Below are 19,325 nucleotides of genomic sequence, written 5' to 3'. Positions count from 1 at the left end.
TCCAACCACACACTTAGAAGCAACACTCTCCAGAATATCTCCAACCACACACTTAGAAGCAACACTCTCCAGAATATATCCAACCACACACTTAGAAGCAACACTTAGATGAAGCAACCAAGCTATATTAGCCAAGCTAATGACAACAACCCTTATATAACTCCTAAAATCACCACCCACTAGGAATGTTTAACACCTGGGTAGGCCTCTGCTTATTTGCAAACAATAGCTAATTTAAACAGCAATCAATAGCAAGTAGCTAACTAATCAAATCAAATGCCTTATAATTACCAACAGGAAATCAAACCTTGTGCAATCAGTAACCTTTTCCTACAGATGAATCTTACCTGTAACAGTAAAAAAGAAAACTCTTAGCACAACTCTTAGACAGTTGAAGCTTCTGTAAAACTCTCCAGAATATCTCCAACCACACACACTTAGAAGCAACACTTAGATGACGCAACCAAGCTATACAGTAGCGTAGATTTTGACAATGGCACAAAAAGCTTCTTTCCAAAGTTCATCCTTTGGAAGAGGCCTCTAGATTATCTTTAGAGTTTCTGGATCTGCTATCTAAATTACAGAAAAATACTGTGATGGTGAGCTCTGCTCCGGGGTCAGCGGTAACATACATTTTCAATGTGCACAAGCTTTGCTCCAGAATGGCACAATGACCCTTTAGAATATTTTGAGGTTCACAAAGATCTGTTGATCATTAAATATACTGCAAAGCCCGAGAGAGATTTATGTATTTATCTTACTTCACATGGAAAACTCTGGTAACTTCATCGCTTCTACTATTGATGTAACTCATCAAAATACAACTCTCAACTGAAACAAATGGTAAATGTAATTACATTTTACTGTAATATTGAATGAATGGTGACAGATGGGCATCTCACAACAAAAAAAAAAAAGTGATTTTTTCCATTGTCTTATGGCATGTATTGCTTTGATGCTCCTCCTGATGTAATTAATTATATGGTTACGTGGTCTGTTCAGCAAAATACAATAAAATTGTGCACATCAACTACGCCCACCCAAGCATAAACATGGCCATTACATTCTAAAACAATCACATGGAAATGATGAGTCACATCTGACTTTACAAGTTTTACCTTGTTGCATGTAATTAAAGTTCATCCAAACATCATAACAAGGAAGATATAATATATTTTTCCATCAACTAAACCAGATGTGATAGTCAACTAGCAGTTTTCACAACTGTTGCCGAACTGCAACTCCTATGATTCCCCATAAGACTTTGACCCATCAACTACTGTCTAAGGATCCCATGGGTGAAGACTATGAACCATTTGAGAGCTGCCTGTTGGCTGTAGTGGACAAATAGTATCAGTGAACCACAAAAGGATGGCACATTGATTTGTGCTAATGTCAGAACGCCAGTAAATCATTACGATTAGGGATAAACCTGGACAGATAGTTGCTCTAGAGCAACGATGACTACTATATTTATCCCAGATCGCCCTGAACTATTTTCCTATGATGCTCAGCAAGCACTAAAGTTGGTTATAAATTATGAAAAATGTAGTTCAGAAAGATCAAGGGTGACAAAATGAAGATACCATACATAAACACTGCATATCACTTAATACAAGAAGGTGGAAACTGACAAATTGTGTTCTAGTGCAATGTGCACATAAAACTGTACAATTATGACCAACTGAAACAGGTTTGCAATCATACTTGCATTCAATATAGAAAAAAACAAACTAAACACTGTACATTAAAAGGGGAAAACCTTGAAAGCGGTATTAACATTTTTTTTCAATGACCAGGCATTTCATACATACTCAAATTACGGGATATAAAGTAATATGATGAGTGCTACTGTGATAGTCTGCATGCTTTTTCTTTCTTGTTCCACCTGCCAAATACATTGCACACTGAATGCAGAAGAAAAAACACTGACTGTGAAACAATCTCTGTCCACCTGGAAACTACTGAAGAAAAGAAATGTCAGGTGAAGGGGGTATTTACACCCATGTAATTAATGCTGTTCAGTATTTGGACTTCCTGACTGGGTGTGAGAAAAAAATAATTAGATTTAATAACGAGGACTTGTTTGAGGCAGCACTACGTAAGATAATTAATTGAATTATTAAAAATATTTTACACCTCAATTGCATATTTAGATTCAAATCAGGGAATTTGTATTCTATAGTAGTAAAAGCTGAGCAAATAATGTATTTAGAAGCCACATGGAAACAAAAGTACCCTACATGAGGAAGGCTGCGAAGTCACCTGTTATAAGACAAACCCCATAACTCCAGGACAACCAAGTCTCAAGGAATTATGGCAGTTTTTTTTTTTCTAAAGCAGATGGGTGACTTTTTCTGGACAGAGAGGCAGCAAAAACCATGGGGGTCCAGCATCATCTTCAACAGGACAGGCAAGGTACTAAGATTTAAAGCTTTTATAGATTAAGACTCTCCCTCCTGCTCTCTCTCCCATTTTAGGTAGAAAACCTGGACCCCTTACAAGGCACCCCAGTAAAGTCAAAGCAACACTAAATCATGCAAGAGTATCAGAAATGTTATTAAAGGGAGGGGAAATTCTGTTCTAGGGGAAAATCAATTTTCAGTAAGTAGAATTTACTCAGAACCACTTTACCGATGTGGAACACTAAACATGGAAACTTATTAGAAAGAGTTTGAATTTTCCCCAGTATCTTTGCCATGGTAATGGTCACAAAGAGAATTGCTTTCAATGTCACATACGTCTAATTTACTGATTGCAGTGGTTCAAATGGAGGATCTCACAAGGAGGTAAGAACTACATTGAAATCCCAGTGTGGTATACTCTTATCCCCTTAAGGACACAACTTCTGGAATAAAAGGGAATCATGACGGAATATATCCATCATCTGTCCTGAAGGGGTTAATGGAGGCATGATGTTGGAAACGGTCTTAATCAACCTAATTCTGAGAAGATCAGCTGCAATGTTTCATACAGTAACTGAAGCTAAATTGCTGAAATATGCACCTTTAAAGATGCTGGTTTGAGCCCTTTCTTGAAAGCCAACTAAAGGAAGGCAGGAATTTTATGAATTGATGCATATAGTGAATAAATCTCAATAGACCTTCAATTTACTAAAATGTTTTGAGTACACTTTGCTTTGCAATAAAAAGAGAACATGCAAGCTCTGAGAACAGGCAACAGCTTAGAGAAACTCAATAGTCTGTCCTTCAGTTCGTCCCTGCACAGATCTCAAAAATGTTTGAAAATGGTATAGGTTCTCTTTGTAATGGCATAGAATGATTCCATCCATAAGGGAAGTCAGGAACCAATATGCTGACAAGACCTCTCTGCACAAGAGATACAGCAACCCCAGATTAATGTTACAGGCTTCTTTGGGCCTCATCAATGAGGTGTAGGGTATACTACTCTAGGCAATGTGAGTATAAGTTCCATGTCTGGATTCATTTTTTATTTAATTTAGAGCCTAAGCAAATGCATTGCAAAAAAGAAAATATGAGAGCTCTGAGAATGGGCAAAAGCTTAGAGAAACTCTATGAGACCATTCTAAAGAACTAGAGTCAGATGGAAAAGGTCAGATGGAAAAACAAACAACTTTCTACCCTTAAGTTGCCTCTAGGTGTCCTGCACCAGGTGATACTGGATTTAAATACTGTAGCTAGTTAAAGCCCTTTACAATTTGAATATAATGCACAATCACATTGTGTATGCACAAGTGCGTGCGTTCCACAACGAGAAGACCCAGTCAATGCACATAATACATGCCTTCATCACGTCTGTGACAGAAAGTATCCATGGAACACACAAACTTTGGGCATTTCAGGGCTCAAACGAACAACCTCCTTTCTCTTCCTGGCCTCAAGCAGGTCAGTGTTTCCTCCATGCACCCATTAACTCCACCAATCCAGTGAGCAATAATGATGTCACGGGCCACAATCCGGAGTGCTCTACCTTCCATATAACAGGACAGGCAGAAGTCTGGGGAGCTTTGCAGGGGCCCGGGTTTTTTTTTTTAGCTAAATTGGGAGGGTCTTATTCTTAAACTTTAAAAGGAGATTATAGTCACCAGAACAGCTTAATGTAGTAAGGCAGTGTTTACATTACAGCCTAGGAACACCTCGAGGGGCCACTCCTCAGATGCTGATTTGCCTTGTGATTGGCTAACATAACTTCGGACCCGGTGGAAATAAGGTTAGATTTTAGAATATTTGAGGGTCAGGGGAGGCAGGGGGGTTAAATGGAGATTTTAACACTATAGGGTGAAGAATATACATTTGTTTTTCCTATAGTGTTCCTTTAACAGTTAGTGCTCTGCTTGTCATTTTGAACAGGAAGCTACCCCACCATCTCATTAGCCATTTCATATCAAGATGAAAACAAGTGCTTGTTTACTTACAGACTGCCAGGCCAAGCACTCCATGATTTGGTGCTCGCAGCGCTCAAGGTGTTTGATCACATCTCTCGATAGGCTTGGTTCACTTTTTATAAAGCTTTCAATTACTTTGAGAAAGTCAAAAGCTTTCAACTCAAACACGTCAAGAATCCATGGAAATGACAGATCGGTTATTGAATTTGACTGGTTTTGCAAAATGTGCCCTGAAAAAACAAACCAAAAAAATACATATACACATTTATAATAAAATTTTGAGACTTTATAACATAAGAAGAAAAAAAAAATGTGTAATGAAAGGGTTCATTGAGGCAGCCAGTATAAGGCATCATATTGGCTAGAACAAAAATGAGAAAAACCAGTATTACCAGAGTACTTTGCAAGATTTGTCAAACTTGACAAACACTCCGGGGTATCAAAGGCAGGGGTGAATTTGATGGGTCCAATAACTTCATGAATTGAGGGGTCAGACAAGTGCACAGCCTACGTGGGATAGAATGCTTGTGTAGGCTGCCAGTATATGTAACTTATTTAAATTATTTCTTTTTTAGCTAGATTTCTATTGAAATCTGCACTTTTTGTCAAATATATTTTTAAAAAAAAAACACATTAAAAAAAAGGACACATTTACACGTAAAGCACTTCAGTAAGTAAAAGGTGTCCCCCCCCCCCCCGTCTCCCCCCCCCTCCCGATTCCTCCCCCACCCCGTTTGTAGTGTTTTTAGACTTTAGAATAATAAATTAAATACATTAAAACCTTGGCCATGCAAGGTTTTAAGTATTCTATAACAATACATAGAAATTTGAACCTACTGGGTTCCTTTATCAACATAGAGTAAGCAGTTTACTCATCTGAATTACAAATCAAGAATTAGGCATAAGGTTCTTGAATGAACCTTATTCTCAGTCTCTGCACATTAATGGTTTCCAAGGAGCGTAATAAATAATCTATCATCTACTTAACATGGTGATGCAACAGAGGAGTAGATAGGCTCCAGAGACACCTGGGGCTTAAGTCCAAAGCAAAGCTTAACCCCTTAAGCACACATGACATGTGTGACATGTCATGATTCCCTTTTATTCCAGAAGTTTGGTCCTTAAGGGGTTAAACAAACATACAAAATTAAGCCATGTACTCAAACTCCCACTACACCTGGGCAGCAGCAATGTCTATAGTACACATCAGGCCCAATTCATACAATAAAAAAACAAACAAAAAAAGTTACTTGCGCACTATCCCAAATCCCTATGCACATTTAAATAACTAGAAGTTTTTTTTAGTATCATTCCAACGGCCATTTCAGTGAAAGCTAACCGGCCACATGAAGCTGATACCACTTAGGTGAGTCCAACACCAACAATTCACCTTGCTGCTTTCAGCTTAAGGCAATAGGGGTAGTGCCCAAAGCAAAGTTTGCCAACCCTTACTAGCAGAGATGGGAATTTGTCATGATACATCCATTCAATCTCGCCAACTAATAGTGTGTATGCAGCAAAGTTCTGTTCGGCAACCTCCTGTCCGAACTGTGAACTGGGGGCATTGCCCCTCCCCCTAAGAAGCCTTACAAAGAACTACACTAACCGTTTTTCTTTATACAAGGGTACTTGTAAAAACATGTAACATGAATAATGCTTATTAAATCCAGATAATATTTTAGTCTGTCCTTTCTACATAAAATTATCATGCCCAGAGTGCCCTGGAACCTGGCATACAGAAGTAGTTAAAGGGACACTATAGGCACATAGGCGGTCTGGGTGCAGTATCCCAGACCCCTTAACCCTGCGATTGTAACTGTAATAATTACATTGCAGGTGTGACTCAACCTCTACTGGCAGCCACTAGAGGGACTTCACTGTGGTTAGGAGACTTTTGGTCACCTGACGTCCTCACGTTTTGCATGAGGACATTCAGCGTCGCCCAAAGCCCCATAGCAAAGCATTGATACATATCCTTTCCTATGTGGGAAGTCCTAATGGGATTGCGGCGCTTGCCGCGCATGCGCATGAGGTCCCCTCTGCCGGCTAACATTGGCAGAGGAGGGGCAGAGGTGATCAGTGTGATCAGGTAAGTGATGAAGGGGTGTTTAACCACTTTAGCACCATGGGGGTTGGGGATAGGGGCACTCTATGGAACTATAATGCTAGGAAAACAACTTTGTTTTCCTAGCACTATAGGTTTATTTTAACCCCTTAAGGACACAACTTCTGGAATAAAAGGGAATCATGACAGAATATATATATAAAATATAAATAAAATAAATTAAAAAAAATGCAAAAATTATTTAATAATTTTAAAAAAAAATAGATATATTTCATATATATGAAATTTGTCAGATTGGTTATGTTGCCTTTGAGAGCGTATGGTAGCCCAGGAATGAGTATTACCCCCATGATGGCATACCATTTGCAAAATAAGACAACCCAAGGTATGGCAAATGGGGTATTGTTCAGCCTTTTTTAGTAGCCACTTAGTCACAAAGACTGGCCAAAGTTAGCGGTTTTTGCATTTTTAACACACAAACAAATATAAATGCTAACTTTGGCAAGTGTTTGTGACTAGGTGGCTACTAAAAAGACTGGACATACCCCATATTGAATACCCTGTGAGGTGTGATTCAGGGATTTATGACAGATAACAGTGTTACAATGTCACTATAGATACATTTTTAAAATATATATATTAAAACAGCAATTTCCTACTTGTACTTATAGCCCTATAACTTGCACAAAAAAAAAAAAGGTGTTTTTAAACTCAGGACTAGATTTGAATCTATTTAGCAGTTTTTTCATTAGCTTTTGTAGATAAGTAAAAGATGTTTCAAGTAAAAGTCCAAAAACATGGGTTTTTTTTCAATTTTTTACCATATTTTAATCCTAACCTCAACATCCAAGGAAAGGTATTTAGGGGTGATTATTTCAGATGACTTAAAGGTAGGCAGACAATGTAATAGAGCAGCAGGAAATGCTAGCAGAATGCTTGGTTGTATAGGGAGAGGTATTAGCAGTAGAAGAAGGAAGTGCTCATGCCATTGTACAGAACACTGGTGAGACCTCACTTGGAGTATTGTACGCAGTACTGGAGACCGTATCTCCAGAAGGATATTGATACCTTAGAGAGCGTTCAGAGAAGGGCTACTAAACTGGTTCATGGATTGCAGGATAAAACTTACAAGGAAAGGTTAAAGGATCTTAACATGTATAGCTTGGAGGAAAGACGAGACAGGGGGGATATGATAGAAACATTTAAATACATAAAGGGAATCAACACAGTAAAGGAGGAGACTATATTTAAAAGAAGAAAAACTACCACAGCAAGAGGACAGTCTTAAATTAGAGGGGCGAAGGTTTAAAAATAATATCAGGATGTATTACTTTACTGAGAGGGTAGTGGATGCATGGAATAGCCTTCCAGCTAAGGTGGTGGAGGTTATCACAGTGAAGGAGTTTCCACATGTGTGGAATAGGCATAAGGCTATCATAGTTATAAGATAAGGCCAGGGACTTAATGAGAGCAGGGGCGGACTGACCACTCTGGCACATCGGCCATGGATCGAGGGCCAGTGGCAGTCAGGGGCCAGAGTTGCTGTGGCCTGGCTGGGGAGATCAGTTGGTCTCCTCAATCTGCCCAGCGTTAAGCAAGACAGTCAATTTAACGATCTCTGAGAGCCGCAGGAAGCTCTACCTGCCTGGTCTCTAATTCAGTGCCCCTGAGTAAGCACCCTCTGTAAGATTAGAGATGGGGGGGGGATTTCCTCCTCCCTCAGCCCCTCCCCTTTCTGGGGTTAAAGTTGAACCCCTACCGGCCCCTGTGAGGTTCTCCCAAGAGTAGCACAAACTGGTCAGCATGCCAGCAGCACCTAAGCTCTGCCTCCAGCCAGCAGCCCATGCTGTAAGGAACAGCCTGGGTTACAGCATCTCCATCCACAGCAAAGGGTGAGTGACAGTGTGATCTTGTGTGTTAGTGACCTTCTGCGTGCGTGTAGTGATTCTGTGTGCATGTAGTGAGCTTGTGACCTTCTGTGTGCATGTAGTGTGCTTGTGTTTAGTGATCCTGTGTGCTAGTGACCTTCTGTGTACATGTAGTGAGCTTGTTTGTGTGTCAATGAGCTAGTGTTTAGTGAGCTTATGTGTGTCAGTAAGTTGGTGTTTAGTGAGTGAGCTTGTGTTTAATGAGTGTTTGTGTGTTTAGTGAGCATGTGTGTGTCAGTGAGCTTATGTATGTAGTGAGTGTCAGTGAGCTTGCGAGGGTGTAGTGACATTGTGTGCATGTCAGTGAGCTGTCTATATTAAAATGTGTGAGTTTAAGCGTAGTTAGATGTTTGTAGTGTGCTTGTATATGTCAATGAGCTTTCTGTAGTAAGTTTGTCTTTGTGCATGTATGTGCAAGAACAAACATTTTGTGGGAAAAAAAATATATATCTATCTATATATTTATATATCTATATATTATTTATTACTGCTGTAAGGGGCCCAAGAGGTGATTTTACCGAGGGGCCCAGAAGGCGGTCAGTCCGTCCCTCAATGAGAGTATTTAGAAAATTGGGCCGAATGGTTCTTTTCTGCCGTCACTTTCTATCTTTTTATGTTAATACCCCATGGCATCCTGGGCCCTCTACTCTTCATGCATTTTTACATTTCTATCTTTAACACTTCACATTGAAAATGGTTTTACTTACTTCCGTATGTTGCCATTACCACTTCCACAGCGCAGGCCAATAGGCATGTATGGAAGATCTCATTATTCAAAAGTTTGCTGAGGGGAAAAAAGCAAATTGGATACATCAATACATATTTTATAGCCAAATACATCAATGTTTAGTTTGTTTGTATTTGAGGTTATACTTTATAAAGGCTTTGCAGTTTAACATAGTTTATTAATGAGATGGGAAATACATTATGCATAATGAACAAAAGTCCTTAGAAAGAGCAAAAACCAGGCGCAAGAGAATACAGAGAATGACCAACAACACTTACCGTGGATCCCCGCTCAGTACTCGGTGCATCAATACTTTTCTAACGGGATGCTACTGACCCTGGATGTCCTCATGCAGAGCGAGAGGATGTCCAATGTCAATTATGCAACCAAAAGTCACCTAGCAAGAAGGAAATGCCTCTAGTAGCAGTCTAATTTACAGCCACTAGAGGCAGTCTTAGTCCTGCAATGTAATTTTTGCAGTTTCTCAAAAAAATACTATTGAAAGGGAGATAACTGGAACGACTAAATTGTTTTCCCAATAAGGTTTTGGAGCCCTCGCAAAACAGAATTAATTTTACAGAAAGGGGAGTGTTTTATAAAAAAAAATATGAATATATGTGGAAAGGTGGTGATATTAGAGACAGCAAATGAATCAGATATATGTTTAAAAATGATGAGGTCTAGTGAAGATGGTTGGGGCTCCTGCAGGGTTTCCTCAAAGGCAACCATGGTTATTTAACAAAGGGAGAATTATCAGGAACTTGTAGTTAATTCAAATTTCAGGACAAAGTAGCTGGAATGGAAGCACACTAAAGTTGGAGAATTTATTTAACTTCAGATATTTCTCTTAACGGGATACGATGGTCACCAAAACAACTTTAATAAAGTAGTTTTTGCGTAAAGATCATATAGACACCAGTCTCACTGCTCAATTCTTGCCATTTAGGAATTTAATCAATTTAGTTTATGCAGCCCTAGTCACACCTCCCTGAATGTAATATACACAGCCTTCCTAAACACTTCCTAAAAGTAAAAATCTAAAGTTTTTTTTACACAGTCTGTATAATTTAGAACTTATCTTCAACTCTGTTAATTGCCTGCTGTTCAATTTACAGAGCAGGAGATACAAATTCATAAAGTAAGTTAACCCCTTAACAAGGTTAGGATATGCAGTCCTACACAGATTGGGTTCATGTCTGTAGGACAGCATGGAACGACCACCCTGCAGATTTGAGTAAAATCCCTGGTCACATCAGGCAGTCCCAGGTATCAATGGATACTGCGGGTTATTTTTAGTGGTCCCAGACGTTTTGATGCGCACTGGTATTCAGCACTGCAATCAGCTCTCGGGGATATTCGTGAATATCATTTTTGTGGGGTTATGATGCTGTTGTCATGTATTTTTATAATATGTAAAAAATTGCATGTCAGTTTTCCTATTTGAGAGATAAATGGATTAGCTTAATTATCTCTCAAACACAATGGCTTGTGGGAAGGAAACCCCAGTGATTTTGTACTGGAAACCCCATGCTATGGGCAATGCATAAAAAGCCGAGTGTGGCATAATAAAAGTTCAGATTGCTGCTTTTACCCAATACAACTGGTTGCATTCATTATATTGGGGAAACTCTACACAAAAGGGAATACTTTCACTTTATTCAGCACATCTGGAATTACAACTAGTGGTGGATTGAAGGAATAACCGCAATAAGCTTGCGAACCCATGACATACAGTATGCATAAACGTATTTTGAATGGTCTATGGTTATCATAGGGTGCAGTAAAGGCATTCGACTGTATGAACTAGATGTTTCTACATGCTATATTGGGGGGGGGGGGGGGGGGGTGTTCCATCCACAAATTCCTTTATTTATCAAAGCATTATATAGTAATCCAACCGCACAAGTATTTATTTTTTTTGCCCATTTTCCAGGTGCTGTTAGTCGTGGGGTGGTGAGTCCTCCATGGGGGACTCTCGTGTGTAGTGCGGTGACATATATTTAAATATAACTAATTATGAGCAACTTGTAAGTTTGTGGCATTATACTTTGCAACTGGTATACAGTCTCTCAGGAGTTCAGGTCCCTGGGTGGGTGGCCCGCCGGTGGCAGGCACGAACGGGTCTGCTCGGGAGGTGTCCCGGGTATGAGTGTTCGACCATCTGTCGTCGGTCCTTTCGTGGGGCGGTAGACCCAGTGCCGTAAGGAGATTCGGGACTTCTGACAGCGATGAGATTTTGTGTACTGTCCCATTGTGGTTTACCACTAGTAGCCTGGGGACATCCAACGGTATTTGATGCCTGCTGATCTTAACTTGGTTGTGAGAGGTTGTAGGGATCTCCACCACTGCAAGGTGGACCTTGTGAGGTCCTGGTAGAAAGGGAGGTTAGCGCCTTCGAAGATGAGCGGCGTCTTGCCCTGCAGCGCAGACCACATGGCGATTATGTCTTGGGAGTAAGTATCGCACTATGGCATCTTGTACTGCCGTCGCTGGGGCCCTGCTGGACTTAGGCAGGCGGTAGGTTCCGTCCAGAGTGACTTTTTTGGCCTGTGCGGCCGGCAAGATGGTGGCCACCAGTCGCCTCACATAGTGGGGGAGTTCTTCTGGGGTTACTGAATCCGGTATGCCCCTTATCTTAAGGTGATTTCTCCTTGACCTGTCAACCAGTGTGGCTAGATGTATGGAGAGTGATTGTTGCATGGTTTGTAGGTGGTGGATGGTTTCTTGTACAGAGTGCATACCCTGTTTGAGGTCGGCAATGTCCCCCTCTGCTGTGTTCACTCTGTCATTGACTCTCTGCATATCTGCCTTCATGGCTGCCAGTAGGTTTTTTGATTTCTCCCACCTAGTTTTGAAAGTCCCCTGCGTGACTGGAGCTGATCCGTCCCCTGCCACCAGTGCAGTGGGCCCTGTGTGAGGCTGGACGGGCTGTGTATGAGTCTCTGTCTGTGGAGTGCTCTCTGGTGTTTCCGCGGCTCTGTTGTTCCCAGATAGCGCCATTTAAGGAGGTGGCTGCCGCTGAAGCATATGTTCAATGCTCTGTGCCCCTGATGGAGTGTGTGGGGGCGATTTTTGGGATATGCATCCCATCTCGGCGGCTGTTGTAGCCTGCCGTGCCGGCCCCTGCTCTCCAGACGTACCCGGTGTTGTGACGGCACCGAACAGAGCCGCCAAGTTCAGGCTTTGGGTAGCGTGGTAGGCCCCGGTCTTCCGCTTTTTCTTTGGCGCTTTGGCCGCTTGGAAGAACGGCATATGACGTGTCGGGTTCGTGTCCTCGGTGCTTTCGGGTGAGTCGCTTGTTTGGGTATTTTTGGCGATTTTTCTGCTCGTTTGCTTCGGAGCTGATGCGACTTGCGTCCGCTCCGGTTCAGGCCCAGGCTCCGCCCCCCCCCCCCCCCTCAAGTATTTAATGCAAGTATTTGCAATCACAAACGGGATGTGACAGAGTTGCCCTCTTTCCTCTTTATTTTACAGAATAGCTTTATATCCGGTAGGAATGATAATCAGATCAAACCATGACATACAAGGCGTTGAACTCTGGCATAAGGAATTTAAATCTTTTTGCGAATGATGTCGTCCTCGGCTGGAATTATCTTTGCGAGCATTCCATGACATCTTACAAGGGTATAGTAAATGTTCATAATATAAGTTTAACTTAACCAGAAGCTCAAGTGATGAGGGTGACTATGGAGGACGGCTTCTTTGCCATCTTACAGGAAAAATAAAGGTATGATTGGAGAATGAACCATGTAAATATCCTAAGAGTTTGTCTTACCTCTAAAGTTTCCGACTTGTATTGGATTAACCATGTTAAATTATACAAATCTATAACAGACTTATTTTGACAAGGCAAAAAAATAAAAAAAATTGTGGGCTGGACGTATTGCTGCCGAGAAGATGTTCCAGTTACCCAAATTGCAGTATTAATTTTGTATTCTATTGAATACTGTGCCGGGATTCATTTTTAGATCACTTCAAAAAATCTATCATTTATTCATGTAGGACAGAAGATGCGGTCTTTCAAATGCACATACTTTTTACAAAGCAGCACTTTCATCCAGCATATGCTCATCAAGACCCGAATACATCCCAGTGGACAAATACATATATATATATAAGCCTTCTGGTCTGGAGGTTAGACTATGATGGATCTACCGTGGGTGACAATGAATAGACCTAAAAGCCCTGATTCTTTTCCTACTACTAAATTGACATTGCCTATGTGGGATAAATACAGGAGCCTCCTGTGCAGCTGTCATCCAGTTACGGATTTTAATTACAGGATTTGGGTTAGATGTGAGGTTACTCATTTATATCTTTTACTAGATAAAGATAAACTACTATCCTTTTCACAATTGGAAACAAAATACAAATTTTGCCTAATACTGCAAGATTTTCTTATATGCAATTATGTTCCTGGATAACCCATTTTATTAAATCACAACCTTTTACTGTGAATGGGCAGTTGCTGGACAATTTCGAGAAGTTATTTGTAGCCCAATTGCTGGTTGAGCAACTGATACGATTATTTATAATCAGCTGCAAACAGACACGAGATCAGCATGATGACAATTGCCAAAGCTAGGGAGAGGGAATCTACCAACTCCAAATCAGACTGTCTGGTTCCGAGCAACTAATTCATAGGGAATTGATACTTTGCGCTTCACACAAGGAATTCCTTTGTATCATGTTTTACAGATGGTAACGTGTACTATTTAGATTGGCCACCATAAACTCATTGACAACAAATAAATGTTGGAGAGGTTTTAACGATGAGGGTAAACATATTTGGTGGGGCTGCTCCAAATTAACTCAATTTTGGTCTTAAGTAATTACTTTGATTTTTACATTTTTGGGTTTAACAATACGCCAGAGTGTCGTATTTATATTTGCAGAGACATAACCCAGGGCGGGCAGAGAGGACTGGGTCCGGCCTACACGCGGCCTCTGAGCACCGGCCGCCACTGCATGCAGCATAGCGCCGTGAAATGGCGTAACACAGAGCCAACCCGCCGCAAGGCAAACATCCCTGGCGTGGGGAGACCCTTGGCCCGGCCCTGTCTCTCCCCCCCCCGGGCCGGCGGGGGATATCACGGCCACATGGTGGCGACAGGTACCACAGCGGTAGCCCCCACATGGACACTATGCAGACTACCTAAACTGGCAATGGCAAAGAGAAGGCCAGCCAGCTGTAATGGACATCAACACTGAGGAGAAATATACTAAACTGAGGAAACATTCTGGTAGGGACAGAGGTGATTCAAGTCGACACAGAAGCTCAGGTGGCTGGAGATCTGACACAGCCGCGCCATACTACTGACATGGCTTCTCTTCAAAGGCACCATTGAAAGAGGAGTGCAGAGGCACCAAAGGAGACAACTTACCATGGGGAGACGACCTGGACCGCCGGGGCTAACCCCGGTTCTGCCGGGCCCCTGATCCACCCCCCGGGATGCCTGCCGACCGGCAGGAAAAGTGAGTGTTCGGGCCTCTGGGTCTGGGAGGTCCCCAGAGAGCCATGTCCCTGATGCTAAGAGCCCTGTGGGGTGGGTCTGCGCAGCCCTTTCGGCGGACCGGTGGCGGGGAGCGGCGTGCTCTGGTCCCAAGTATGAGGCTGGCACCGGGAGAGACACTGGGACACAATCTTCACTGGGTCTGGGGTGATGATGGGGAGGTGCAGGGAGCGGGTGGCCCGCGGACTCTAGGTGTGGGGGTCCAGTCTCTGCTCCAGAGTTCCCACAGCATCGCGGAGAAATCAGGTGCTGGGCTGGGACCGCCCCGGGGGAAACGGAAGGAGACTCTGCGTCCCGGGGGAAACGGACGGAGACTCTGCGTCCCGGGAGACGCACCACGGCCGAGCCATGGGGGGCCTCATCGGACCGACATTACCAACAGCTCTGCTCCTACACTGTTATAGTTCTTATAGTTGTTATTTGTTTATGCATTCCCCAATATCGTATGCCAGAGATGACACGCTATGCGCTACCAATGCACCCTATATAATTGGTTTGTCTATATTCCCTTCTATAAGCACTGCATCATTACTAACAGTCCACGTTAGACCGCGCATTATAGGATGATCACTTCCTTTTAAAAATACTGGACTTACTGCGTCATTTAACCAGCATCATGCAAAGATAGTGCTGAGACTGGCCGTGCCAGTACAACACAGCTTGCCCAAATAACCCTGATAACAAGCTCTACCCTTCCTAAAAGCTACATCACGCAAAGAACTGAGAAACCAACACAGGGTATATAAGGCCACAGGGAAGGGTCACTGGCAGCTCGCCTAAGAAGAGTTTCTTGATGCATATTAGGGTTTTTTGTCTTTACGCATTTTTATATTCATGATTGATGCGAACATTTTCCCACTCTGTCACATAGATACGGTTTAAGTTGCCTAGTTACCAGCAGAAATTGCACAAATTAGTTTTGCTTAGAAATGCTAAAATGCTCCTAAAGGGGCTAAAGTTTACTGTTAATTGCTTACGCAATAAGCTTTTTCCGTCACTGCTTAATTGACATATACTTAAGCGACTCTTCGCATCAGCTTCAGAATGAATATGCTATCCATTATTGCTTACCTAAATAGTCAGGCGATCGCATTATACGACGTATGCCAATATGCTTAAATTTAAACATAGAAACAACCATGCTCATTGAGGTACATATATAAGCTATCAGATCTGATGATTATGCACTCACTTCGTGGCATGCTTATTTTGTGATTAATTGGCCACTGTCAGAATGGTAATACATGGGGTTTTTAATCGCATCGAGATGCCTGTCTCATATAATACTATTACCATATTTGATTACCGTACCACACGCTTTATTGAAGCTACTTAAATGCTTGTCTATTCTGACCTATATGCCTCTGCGCAGGCAACCATATACTACATCTATTACCCTGTACTATGCCTGGTAATGCTTTTTTGCGACGCCAATAAAATATATTCAAAACAAAACTAAATACTGGGATATGTGGCATTGAATGCTCAGTTCAAGTTAACTAGAAGCAATAGTGAATAGTACCGTCAATGCCTTTGTACTTTACTGATTTGTTGGTCGGGGCCCATGGTGCATATGTTGGCCATATTATAAATGTAATTTATGTATAAACTATTGGGGATATATCGAGTGGTGAAATTTTCTCATGAACAGTTTATTATTATTATTATTTGGACTTTGTATTTTAATATCATGGAATTCAGTGAATGGACTTCAGCAGTAATCCTTTTTTGTATTGTAGGTTCTCACTAGCCCCCCCTCCCCCCCCCCCCACCTCTCTTTTTTTTTGTCTAAAGCTTTGATACGTTTCTTACTACTATGCTACGTAATTTGCTAGCGCTATATAAATAATAAAATAATAAATAGATCTACTTATTTATTATACCCCTTTTCCAATATGAGATTCATTAACACTGTATGGCTGGAATACTGTGCATGTGAATATCATTCACTGAATAGGTTATGGGTATAATATACCATATACTCATCGTAAATATCACAACTCTGCACTATCATGTAAATTTATTGTTATTAAGCAAGATTTGTTTACTGTGTCATTTTAGATGTATGTCATCATTTATTTCAAATCTCATATATATCTTATATAAACTGCAATAATTACCTGCTAGGGTTAACTCCACCTCTAGTGGCTGTCACTATGCATGAGGACTTCCAGCGTCACCGGAATCCTCATAGGAAAGCATTGAATAATGCTTAATAATAGGTCTCCCACGCCAGCAGACGTCTGAGGAGCATGGGCGGAGCTGAGCCAGTGCAGAGGGACATCGGTGCTGGACCCAGGTAAGTGACAGAAGGGGGTTATTAATCCCTTCTGCACCACAGGGGGTAGAGGGGAACCTTGACAAAGGGGTTGACAAACGAGTTTGTTTTCCTGGCACTACAGTTTCCTATTAAGCTAAAGTTGTTTTGATGGCTATTGTATCACTTCAAATTTAAAATTCACTTTAATTCAACAATTGAAATGGATTTGAATTCCCACTTGAATAACCCTGAATATCCTTTTGACGCACAAACTACTTAATCCATTGAAACAAACCTGAAATTCTGAACAGACAGGCGTTCTTCTTCCTACAATGGAACAGGAAAAATAAATAAATTAAATAGTTGTCAATACTTTGATTACATTTATATTTTCTTAGTCATGTACTGTGCTTACCGATTTCAAAATGGCCTCCATCACTCTGTAATGCAAGCAAACCCCAAGTTTATATCTCTGCAAATGAAAAAGCAGAGTTAAATGAAAACGTATTCAAGACAAAATTGTTCCCAGTTGATGCTTTGAACAGACTATATTTAGACCAAATAAAATAATATGTTCTATATATTTTGCTCCAGCATCTGTGGCTTTTTAAAATACTTATCAGAAAGTGAAAGCAACAGACCAATAATACTGTAAACCTTCATGGCAAAAAAAAAAGATACTTTATTTACAAAAATGTGAAACCTGTTAAGAACACGGGGAACTGTGCATTCTGTATAATGGCTTACCTGATACCCTATTTCAGCACATGCTTGGCCAACAGCTGAAGCAAATTTTTCTTTAAAGACGTGCCCAAGATGTTCCACTTTGTTGACAATATTGGTCTTTGGATTTACTGTGCATTTCTAAAAAATAGTAATGAATACAAGCATTATAGTGTAAATTTGAGTTACAAGAGTATCGCCTTGGCAGTGTTTTGTTTTTTCATTGAATCAATTTTTATTGACAATTTTAGCAGAGAACAATACATGACTGTGCATCAATCATGTTGCAAGAATTAGCTATAAATGCATAAGTAAAGTCACATAAATAATGAAAAAAATACAAGCATATACATATTGGAAGAGTAATGGTAGACGGCACAATACGACATACACCACTAACTGTATTAACATTAGGGAATGTGCAGATGATGCAAATAACTAGTAGTAGGAGCAAGCAGATGCAACCTGGACCATATTTTCGCATACGAATCCATAAAGCCCAACAATCTAGAAAGACATCTCCTCATATGATTTGGCATGGGTCAAACTCTCCAGAACCAACGCGATATTTGAGTGAGCGGCTCATTTCCATTCACTGGTTTATAGTGCCTTTGGCCGCTATTAGTGCATGCATTATCACTATCCTGTCCCATTTAGGACTATTTTAGGGAAATGTAAATTTCTGGTTGCAATGAGAACTTGTGCCCTAAAAGAGTATTTATTAACTGTTGTATAGGGCTCCAAAAAAGGACTGTGCCAAACCAGAATATATGGCTCAAGGAGCCTGTTGAGCCTTTGTAGGGGGAGAGAGGGAGGGACAGAGGGGAAAGGGGGGTAGAGGGGATGTCTAGTTTGTAGATATCCAACTATAGAGGTGACGAATACTTGATAAACTAAACAAAGGGAGGGTGGACTGGATACAAAAGGTCCAATCCTAAATCCAGTTGTTTGTCCTTAAGTCGAACCAGACTAAGAAAATCAAAAGTGGTTTGAAATACAAAAATCGATAGATATAATCCGAAACCTGAAAAAACAATAAGGTAATGTTTGGGTGTGTTTGTTTTTTTTGATCTAGCAAAGCAATTCACAATCACCAGTTAAGGATAGGCTAATCAGCAGTGCCCAAGACAATATTGTGTGAGGAACTGTAAGCAAAGAAAATATAACAAATTGGGATTATTTGAGTACTGAATAAACCTTCAATATTCTGTAAATTAAGGATTTCTGATATTGATCAAACTGCTTCCCAATGATTCTGAAATTAGCCAAATATGAAAAAACGAAATTCTCAATGATTGGAAATTTATAAATAAATAAAATAAATAACAAAAACAATTTAAAAAAATATACATCACACAGTAATTAGTAGAGAACTGGTCACTTACAGTGAAGTATGTGTTGAGAATGTCAGATGGCTCATCGTTTGCAGAGTTCAGGACTGTAGCAAGTTGATGGATTGTGTTCATTACAGCTCTAGTAAAATCAAATATTTCAATCATTAACTACTTTATAACAAATATCACCAAAATAACATGCCATGTTATACAGTAACTTTGTACAGAACTATTTAGGAAACTTTAGGTAATTCTATGATTTACTATGGAAAATAACTACTGTAAAGTGTAAACCTCCAAAAACAATTGATTACGTTCCTTTGCCTAAACAATTAGCTTTATGCTGGTGCAATCAATTTTGTATAGTTTTTGCAAAAAAAAAAACAAAAACAAAAAAACAAACAGCGTT

General features: G+C 40.7%; 2 protein-coding genes across 2 annotated transcripts in view; one reads left to right on the top strand and one right to left on the bottom strand.

Annotated features, from left to right (window-relative positions):
- Nucleotides 1–19,325, top strand: part of LPAR6 (lysophosphatidic acid receptor 6) — a 282,034-nt gene that overhangs the window by 46,275 nt on the left and 216,434 nt on the right. The gene's annotated exons all lie outside the window — the stretch shown is intronic.
- Nucleotides 1–19,325, bottom strand: part of RB1 (RB transcriptional corepressor 1) — a 223,751-nt gene that overhangs the window by 136,240 nt on the left and 68,186 nt on the right. The window contains exons 12-17 of the mRNA XM_063426003.1: nucleotides 18,968–19,055; nucleotides 17,607–17,723; nucleotides 17,275–17,331; nucleotides 17,155–17,186; nucleotides 9,067–9,143; nucleotides 4,397–4,596 (exon numbers count right to left, since the gene is read on the bottom strand). Coding sequence (XP_063282073.1) covers nucleotides 4,397–4,596; nucleotides 9,067–9,143; nucleotides 17,155–17,186; nucleotides 17,275–17,331; nucleotides 17,607–17,723; nucleotides 18,968–19,055 — 571 coding nt within the window. The remainder of the gene's footprint in view (nucleotides 1–4,396; nucleotides 4,597–9,066; nucleotides 9,144–17,154; nucleotides 17,187–17,274; nucleotides 17,332–17,606; nucleotides 17,724–18,967; nucleotides 19,056–19,325) is intronic.

Source organism: Pelobates fuscus, chromosome 1, assembly GCF_036172605.1.
Source record: "Pelobates fuscus isolate aPelFus1 chromosome 1, aPelFus1.pri, whole genome shotgun sequence".
In the NCBI taxonomy this organism is placed as follows: domain Eukaryota; kingdom Metazoa; phylum Chordata; class Amphibia; order Anura; family Pelobatidae; genus Pelobates; species Pelobates fuscus.
Note: the sequence above shows the minus strand (reverse complement) of the source record. Positions and strands in the feature narration are given on the sequence as shown.